The sequence below is a fragment of the Montipora foliosa genome, chromosome 14 (genome assembly GCF_036669935.1).
Source record: "Montipora foliosa isolate CH-2021 chromosome 14, ASM3666993v2, whole genome shotgun sequence".
Taxonomy (NCBI): Eukaryota; Metazoa; Cnidaria; class Anthozoa; order Scleractinia; family Acroporidae; genus Montipora; species Montipora foliosa.
In genome coordinates, this window is record NC_090882.1 from 2620635 (window position 1) to 2630359 (window position 9725).

A 9725-nucleotide genomic window follows, 5' to 3' on the forward strand; every position below is an offset into this window, starting at 1 on the left:
CTCGCAAGGACAATGTATTAAGATTTTTTTCACTTTTAAAAGAATAAAGTAAGTATGAAGTAATAAAATAAACACATAAAGTATATGTCTACCTGGAGGTTTAAAAAAGGGGTCTGTTAATTGTGCTCTTAAGTTATTTTTATTGAAAAACTTTTCAAACCAGTTTGACTTGATTACTAGTAGTTTAGATTTTCTCGTTTTCAATTCCAATGTGAGTTTGATTTTGCTACATGAAGGTTACTAAGAGGCGTTGTAGACCATAAACATGCAATACTGGTTTGTTATGAAGGAGGGGAGGGTGGGGTTGGGGTTAGATTAATATATGAACTCCTTGAAAACTGAAGTCAGGTTTTTAACTGGGACGTTTAGATGTCTCGCCTGTTGTATTACTGTAGTCTCTAAAGATCGAATGAGGCCAAAGATTTCTTTTGATAAGTTTACAAAAAAAAACTTCTGTAAATTCTGAAAGTTAAACTGTAATTAAGCAGGGAATTGTGAAAATTTATCCAGAAGTGGCCGCCAGAATCTCAGTGTCATTTCCTTTTTGCACTAGATGAGGCGGGAGTGCAAAACTTGGCAGGCGCTGCTTACATGGGTCTATTAGACACCAGGTGTGATTGGGCTATTCGGACCAGGTTTTGAAAACATCAGGTATATATACATGTAGCAAAACGCTTGTTGAAAAGTGAAGATATGTGGAGACAAATTCAAATATCATTGAAACAAAACATTAAAGGGGCTAGGTCACGCTGTTTTAGGTAATTTTGTTTAAAATTGTTAGTTATGAGCTCTAAACGTCAAATTGGCAGAGCAACAGTCTTTCATTTGCAAAATCACGGCCACATAACAATTGAGAATGATTTTCCAGCGGTTTAAATGACCTTTTGATATAGACTGATATAAATTTGAAAAAAGGTGGGCCGACGTTTTTCAAATTTACCCAAATGCAATCCACTTCAATCCTCCAAAGTTTTGTCCATCCTTGTCCCTTCTTAGCTTTCCTGTGTTTTGTTTGAGTTCTTCTATAGTTTTGAGTCGTTATTTTGTTATTTCAGTTTATTCTATGACCATTTGATCAATGCTGAAATTGCCTATAATTGCGTGACCTAGCCCCTTTAAGTCTCCTGTATTTGCGCATTTCAAGTCCGTGCAAAGTTCTGTAGCTGAAACACAGAGAGCTTGCAGTCGATTTACAGTATTTTTTAGTGTTGAGTATGTACAGAAAAATATGCAAATCTATGTAACAAAACGTCAAGTTTCTAACGCCCTTTTTGCACCAACAGTTTGTAAAAATTTTAGCTTATAATGTTTCACGGAAGATTTATTTAAAATAATCTGTCACTGCTGTTTGCCGCTGTGAAGCTCGGAGTTATAACGATGAGATAAGGTCTTTTGCGTTTCCGATAGATACGGCAAGGTCCTGGTAACCATGAAATTGGAAACCACGTATTGAGGCTTATGTATGTGACGATATTGCATTGTTACTAAGAGCCAATCAGATCTTTCTATTTACATGTGCTCGATTTAACTTGTTTGTGTCTCTGGTCTTGGACATGACCGCTAGTAGGTTTATAGTTCGGTCATTAAACCAGTTGAGTTTATGTACTTTGAGTCCTCTCTTTTCAATGTAGTGGAGATTAAACGTTCTTGTTGTTATCGGTTATCGCACCTTCATATTATGTCATCATTTCGCTTGAAAAGACAATTTGCTGGCCGCTTAACAGAGGTAAAAAAACAGTAAATACTAAACTTGCGACAGCAAAAAGGTGGCCGTTGGAAAGAGGTATTGGAAAGAGGTATCGAATGCAGCATTTTACTGACCAATAATTCGGGACTTTGGAAAGTGGCCGCTTAATAGGTGGCCGCTTAATAGAGGTCCGACTGTAGTAATTTAGTACGCGCCATTTTACGCTGTCTGTCTGTCTGCCTTTTTTTTTTTGAAGTCCAACTGTCTGTCTGCCAGCTGTCTCCCTGTCTGTCTGTGTGTTCTTGAAGTCCGTTTGTCTGTCAAATGGTCAGTTGTTCGTTCGGTCGGTCGGTCAGTTGGTCGGTTGGTCAGTCAGTCAATCGCTCAATCAATTACTGATTTTACCAACATTTATTTTGCACCCGTAACATTTTGTCTTCATGCAGCGCATTAAACAAAAATCTTTTAGACAAGTACTCTACGTTGAGTAAGTTGGCTGTAATCTGTTAATTCGCCGCTGTGCTCAGTATCGCGGCTGCCTTTGCAAGAAAACAAGAAGCAAGTAAATACAAAAAACAACGCTGGGAAATCACAACGCGTTTGACTTTGTAGGCTCAAATTGATTAGCCACTGCTGCATTTTATTCGGCACCCGAATATCTATCCTTCGAGTCTCTCACTGTACATGTGGAATCCTTATCACCAAGTTAATTTCATTTATTAAAATTAAAAGCGAGTTTTAACCTGTAACGATTATTCATCCATGCACCTTTAAGATCCTTTAAGTCAAAACTGTTCAGCAGAGTTCAAATGTACCTTACTTTTTTCCTAAAGTGATTATCTTCTATTTATAATAGATTATTTGTACGAGCTGTGGATTAATCAAAAATATCTTTTTTTTACCCTTGCATCTTGGTTTAATAAGAGCAATTTTTCCATTTTGATTTTTTAGTTTTACCCGCATAACACCACTTGTAGTTGTATCCGTAGTGGTCACACGCGTGCCATGGTTGACAGCAGTAATCCCAATTCTTTTCAAGGTCAACATAACACCAGTAGTAATCATATCCATGGAGGCCACATTCGTGGTCAGCTAGACAGCGTTGAGCCGAAACAGCAATGGTGGAGAATCTGCTGGAGCATGGTTTCTCTGCTGAGTTGTCAGGTTCAGTGTAACAAGTTTGGTAATCCTTGCCTCCTCGAAACTTACATTCAGAAACACAGCACTGGCCTTGAGTTTTCTTCCAGTCCTTGTAACACCATTTGTGAAATGTTCCTCCACCAACATGACAACTGGAATTTATGCAGCGGTCACCAGTAAGTGTAACGTCAGATCCATCGGCAGCAAGATTTGGAACGATCAGGTAATTGTCTTCCACTGGGGTATTGGTTTGGTCATTGGTTTCTCCTCGTGTGCCATCATCCAGGTCGTCTACATGTGTTCTTCTACTTCTCAATGCTGTTTTGTTCTTAGCTTGTTTGGCAGAACCTGTATAGATACCATATGCATCGAGCTCCCCTCCATGCGGGGGTTTGTCAACTGCCGTTATGTCGTGTGGTTCAAAAAGTAACACGCTAGCACCCTGAGCAAAAAGCAACTCTCTTGTCTTGTTCAACAAAGTATTGCTTCTTGCTAATGTCATACCTAGGTCAAGCCTAGCAATGGAATAGCTATTTGCGGCACCTTTGTTGCTTGATATCAAGCTCACTGCCTGGTGTACGAGTTTTCGTTTCTTTATGGGAAGGGATGATTGTTCCACTCTGCTCAAATCGTTCACTCTATTTGCCACCCTGACATCGTTTGGGAACGACACTTGAGCTCGTATGCGCTTTGACAAGTCCGAGTCCTCGTTACAGTCATCTGTAAAAATACTGACTCTTTCATAGCGATCCGCTCCTAGATTAGCTCTAACTAGTTTTGCCTCGAGTTCACTTACAGGAATAGTTTCTACAATGGCTTCTGCAGTATTTTCCCCAATGTAAGCAAACGAAAATCCTTTTCCCTGGTTGGTTGAATCGTAACAGCACACCGCTGTCCACAAGTGACTTGGGACGGTCACTCGGTTATACTGCCTTGTTCTGTCTCCCTCCACGTCATGTTCTTCATTTGGAATTCTTGTCCTTCGCTTGACCACTCCGGTGACAAAGTATCGCTCAGCCCCGGGAAAAGAGCAATTCATTCTCATTGTTCGTAATGACACAGCCTCCATTTGCTTCCACGATTGCTCATTGAAGCAAGGGTCCTGTGGTACAGCATTGGTGAGAGTGAAAGTTGCAGTGCGACTGTCATTACATTGATAAGAGTTTGGGTTGAGATGACCTCGATCGTAACCAGTGTTTTCGTAGTCAGCGTTGATAGCTTGATATCGTTTGTGGGCCGCCGTTTGATGCCCAGCCAAATCCATACTGTTTCGACGCATCATTTGCTCCCTGGGCAAAAGCTGTTTAAACAAATAGAGAGTAGTTTTTGAGGTCTGCCTGTTTAATGCAACCTTAGTATAAAGTTTCGCTTAGCCGAAAAGCGAAGATGTACACTTTTTGCAGCTGATTCTTAATAAGTTGTAGAAATACGCGATTAGCGGTCAACTTAAAAAGCACGTGACCTCTATAAGGTATTTTTGAAGTACGTGGGACTCCTCTCCACCTCCCCCGCTAGGACGGTCAGGTGACTACCATAGTTTTTGGTTTTAATGCTCCGCTGGCGCATTTTGCGCACCGAAGCTCTGCCATATAAAGCATGGTGCTCGGCTCTGATTGGCTGGACTGGTACACACGCGGGGTCAAAGAGGCGTTTCACATCAGACTGCACTCAAAAAAAAAAAAAAAAACAGAAATATTGAAATCAAAATGCGAGAAGCATGGATGACCAAGAGGAAAAGGCCACGACATAGGGAGAACTGAACCACCCAGGGAACATTCCACCGGAACAGCATTGGTCGAAATGCATCAATCACAGCTGCTAAAAACCAACGAATCACAGCGGAGCACCATGCTTCATAAGAATACGCGTGACCAGCTGACCTTTTGACCTGACAAAGACTCGGGATTCACGTCATAAATGACTACCTCGTGAAATAATTGATAATGAAAAGGCCTAGTGACATTTTGTGAAGAATAAAGGAATTCTCTATTAAGTGAATCTTTCCACGCAAAAGCCGCAGATGAAACGATGGTGCACGATTATCAGAGCTAATTTAGGGGCGGAACCAGAAAATTTAGAAAGAGGAAGCCGAGTCCTCCCCCCCGAATGAAAACTTTTCAGGACATGCAGCATACAGCATTGTGGGCGTATTCGTGATGCAAAGTTAGTAATGTGAGCATTTCCGATGATGGAATGAAAGGGCATTTTATAAACGATTTTCAAAGCAAAATCGTAAAACTTTTTGAAAATACAAGAAAAAATAGGGGGGAGCGGGCGCGGCCCCCTCGGCCCCTCCCCTAAATGCGCCTATGGCTATTAATTCAATTGGATCTGTAAATTTATGCAAAGTGATTCTAACTTTCAAGTCTGTAGATGAAATTCTAGTATGCGATCTTTGAAATGAGAGCTATTGAGCGATTTTTTTGTGTCACCATCATTTATATATTTTCAAGAAAGATATTGACATTTTTTAGATTTGGGTGTATGTTAAAAGATGAACGTTGTTTTCAAGCTTATCATGAACTTGAAGGTATCAAGATCTACGAATGACTAACCTGGGGTTCGATAAACCAAGTACTTCTTCTGTCTGGTTGACGACCTTGGCAAGGATCAGGTAACGTGTAGGCGGAGAACAAAGGAATCCGTAGGCTTGTACTATACAGTGTGGCATATCGATACTGATTCTGATACATTTGACATATTTTTTTCGGTGGTTCTGCATATCCGCCCTGTAGTTGTGGAGGTACGTCTTTGTAAAAGAATTGGATGCAGTTACTGAAGTCGCCCCCTACCTCGGATCTCACAATGACAACATACAAACACAACACTAGGAACAGCCGTGGGATGGACTTCATGGTTGTTAAATGTGTCTGTTGAAGAATAGATGTGTAATTGTCTTGGAATATCTTCGACGTTTTATTTCGTTCAGATTTACAAGTTATGAGGTAAGATTATCATGGATAGCGATTGATTAATGACGCTAGCATGCATAACCGATGGCTGTCTGTTCAGGTTGTGATTTAAGATTATTTCTAGACTTTTCCTCGGGCGACTGTAAATGTGCATTCTAGAGCTTTTTTTTTATTTCAAAGATAAAGAATAGGTAGGAATTTAGAACTATACTTGTATGTTTTTACATTAGTTTCCTTTTTTTCATTTTGGTCAAATATCTCACCATCGTTGTCTGTCGAGCAGCAATCAATGAAAAAATTATAACTGGTAGTTTTCTAAACGTCAAGTAAGGCTAGTAGGTCGCGCTCGCGGGTTGTGTTAAACCTTAGTAGTTTAAGAGAATCTGTTCTCTCATCAGCAACCCATTAAATGCGTGCTAAATTGGGATGAAATTTTTATCTCTGCCGAGGCTTGGCCAACTTTTCATTTTCGCGAACAAATAGCGGCCGGTGTGTGGCCGAAGCTGTTAGTTTAAAGAGAGCTCCTTGCAATAAAATTCAACTTCTTTGCTTTTAACATAAATAAATAAAATTAAAGATTACTTTAGTGTATATGTATTTAGCACTGTTGTGCTAATTAAGAACGCAGGGTAAATAAGCAAACAAATGTTGAAAAATTCCGCCTGGTAAGAGGCAGACCAGTTGGCTATCTACAATACGTGGAAGAGTTGATTTTGTTATTACTGTAGGTAAATCCATTTAGTGCCAGAGATGAGAAGTGAAGCGAACTGGACTCCGTAGGCTGAACATTTGCTTTCTCATTTTTAGTCGCTATTTGTATGTGATTGACCATTGAAACTAAAATCTCGCTTAAGACTTTCAGAAGTACTGAAAAAAGACAAGCATGCAGATATTTTCATCTCAATTTCAAGTCTACCGGTATATAATTTTTTTACTCCGCTCGAGTTAAAAATATACAGAGTCTTTTAGAACGCCTTGGCTACCTGTCACTGAGATTGCTTTAAAACAGTCGTGAATGGAAAGGAACAATGGCTCTAGGGTTTTCACCTGTTAAAATGACGAGGTCTGTAGTCAATGACCGTGTTCATGTTTAGGTAACCACTAATGGCAATAATGCCTTTGCGGGGGCTCAAAATAGCTACAAGCTGCTGCAGATTTTAAGAGGGTTCTTGTGAAACCTCTTAAACCAAGGGACCGAGTTAAATCGTATGCAAATAAGGAAAAGTACAAGATACGCACTTAAAGGGGCTAGGTCACGCAATTTTAGGCAATTTCAGCACTGACCGAATGGTCATAGAATTCACTAAAATATCAAAGTAACTGTTCAAAACCATAGAAGAACTCTAACAAAACACAGGGAAGCCACGAAGGGACATGGATGGACAAAACTGGAGAGGATTGAAATGGATTGAATTTGGGTAAATTTGAAAAACGTCGGCCCACCTTTTTTCAAATTTATATCAGTCTATATCAAAATGTCATTTACACAGCTGGAAAATCATTCTCAGTTGTTATGTGGCCGTGATTTTGCAAATGAAAGACTCTTGCTCTGCCAATTTGACGTTTAGAGCTCATAATTAACAATATTAAACAAAATTACCTAAAATAGCGTGACCTAGAATTACAATAAACGGCCTAAACAAACACCTTGGCACGGATGGAATCCGTTTGCACGTTCAATGTTGGTTTACACATGCGAATGTATAACATTTCTTTAACGAGGCAATCAAATTTGCCGCTACATTTCGTGATGGTGTGAAATTGCTCAATGAAGGGTTCAGGAATTTCGCTATTGCGCTGGAGGTTGTAATGTTTGTAAATCGAAGATGACTTTCTAGTGTGCCCTTCTACGATTTTTCTTCGATTTACAAACATTACAACCTCCAGCGCAATAGCGAAATTCCTGAACGGTTCATTGAGCAATTTCACACCATCACGAAATGTAGCGGCAAATTTGATTGCCTCGTTAAAGAAATGTTATACATTCGCATGTGTGAACCAACATTGAACGTGCAAACGGATTCCATCCGCGCCAAGGTGTTTGTTTAGGCCGTTTATTGTAATTTAAGTGCTTATCTTGTACTTTTCCTTATTTGCATACGATTTAACTAGTCTCTTGATAATGAGATCATGATGACCCCGAAACGTCGAGCAATAAATCTTTCCTGGTTTTTTATATGCCTTTGCTTCAGCAAATCTCTACCGATTAAGTAAAATTACACAAAGTTCAAAATTCTTCTTTACGATGCCTTAACAAATTCGAGGAAAACATTCTAACTTTTCAGGAAAACCCTGATTTTAACTTGGTACTATCGCTCTTAGAGCTGAGCTTGTTTGTTTCCTTTTCTTCATTTTGGTCAAATGTTGTACCTTGTAGTGGTGTTGGTGTAAAACCTATACTAAGAAGTTTTTGTAAAATCCTCTTTATCGTTCACAGCCCATTCAATTTGTGCACTGTGTTTGCTTCCCTTTAGCGAGGTAGGTGTGCTTAATTTGGATCAAATTTTTATTTCGTCCAAGGTTTGACCGTTAGTTAAACGCTACAACCAGTTGCAAAAATGTTGATACACTTTGTGCAAAAAATGGCTTTACTTACTAAAATGGATCGCAAATAACAAATTTGTCACAAAATCACGATTAACCCCCTTCTTCCCGATTCAATGTTGTTCATCTAAGTTTTGTACATGATATTTCTTAGCTAGCAACATTGGAACTGAAGGGAGGAGGGAAGATTACGCGAGATAGCGCGGCGAAGAGTTGTCTCTTGTTAAGGTAGGATGTCTCAACTACTTTTGCAACTGGTTGTAGCTTTTCATTTTCATGACAGATGGTTTGGCGGTTTGTGGCTATTAGTTCAAAGAAAGCTCCTAGCAAAAAAAAATTCAACGTTTTTGCATTAAAATAAATAAATATAAATACACATTAAAAAATTTAAGTGTAGATGTATTTAGCAACGCTGTGCTAATTGTGGACACTGTAAATAGGCAAATACTGTAAATCAACAGAAATTAAATTGTTAAAATACTAACTGGTACTGAGGAGGTAAACCAAGTGTGGAGGAGTTGAATTTGTGACTACTGTAGGTAAATCCGTTTAGTTGCAGATATGAGAATTTGAAGCCGTTACCTCTTAAAAGAGAGCTTTCGAACTGGCCTCCGTAGGTTGAAAATTTGCTTTCTCACCTCGTCTTTTCTTTGTATGTGATTTACCGACGAAAATTGCACGTATGAATTTCAGAAGCACTGACAAGAAGATATTCTCAACTCAGTTTCAAGTCTATACAAACTTTTTACTCCGCTTGTAGAACGCCTTGGCTACCTTTGACTGAGTTTTCTTTGAAAGAGTCGTTAATGGAAAGGAACAATGGTTCGCGATTTTTCACCTGTTAAAAAATGACAAGATCTGTGTTCAGTGACCGTGTTCATGTTCACTGAGGTAACCACTAATGGAAATGATGCCTTTTGTAGCGATGCAAAATAGCTAGAAGTTGCTGGAGTTATTTGCATGAATCTTTATTGTGGATACAGGTACCTGTTGATACAGAAAGATTTGGTTTTTCTTTTTAAAGCACTGTGTTGTAGTTTGTAGAAACATGTTGGTAAATATTGTGTTTTTGTTACGGTGTTGCTCAATGGAAGTAACTAATTTTGTTGCAATGCAATTAAATCTCCAAACAAATGGTTGTAAAACTAAATACCAACATGTACCAGAAATAGTGTAGCTGTAGACAAGGTTAAATAAGGGCAAACTTGTACTAGTTTTAATGTAGATAAAATTAAACGTAAAAATGTCCATGTCTTGGTTGTGAATTAAAAGACGTTGCATTTTTTGACTATGTATCAACAGTTGTTAAATGTAATCTTTTTATAATATTTGCGTATGAAGGTGGAAATTTCTAGCTGGTATTCACTGGCTGTAATCTCTCGTTGTCATTCCATTTTGTATGTAATAGAGTATGAAGTTTTCGTACTTGGGTATTATGTTAT

The 9725-nt window shown here is 38.9% G+C and overlaps 1 protein-coding gene across 2 annotated transcripts; it reads right to left on the reverse strand.

The window, feature by feature from the left end:
• Window positions 1-2117: 2117 nt before the first annotated feature.
• LOC137985053 (uncharacterized) lies at window positions 2118-9020 on the reverse strand. Of its 2 annotated transcripts, none has more exons than XM_068832488.1 (3): window positions 8922-9020; window positions 5383-5697; window positions 2118-4127 (listed from the first exon to the last, which is right to left on the reverse strand). In XM_068832488.1, exons 2-3 carry the CDS (start codon window positions 5680-5682, stop codon window positions 2604-2606), a joined length of 1824 nt encoding a protein of 607 aa, XP_068688589.1. In that variant the 5' UTR covers window positions 5683-5697; window positions 8922-9020; the 3' UTR covers window positions 2118-2603. The 2 variants fall into 2 exon arrangements, with proteins under 2 accessions (XP_068688589.1, XP_068688590.1); XM_068832489.1 differs by having other exon boundaries at window positions 8866-8951.
• Window positions 9021-9725: the final 705 nt, after the last annotated feature.

Bases quoted from the DNA above. Each gene is read 5' to 3' on its own strand.
- LOC137985053 (XM_068832488.1), bottom strand. From the start codon at position 5,682: ATGAAGTCCATCCCACGGCTGTTCCTAGTGTTGTGTTTGTATGTTGTC. The intron at 4,128-5,382 runs GTTAGTCATTCG...TTGTTTAAACAG, and splicing joins CTTGGTTTATCGAACCCCAG to CTTTTGCCCAGGGAGCAAAT.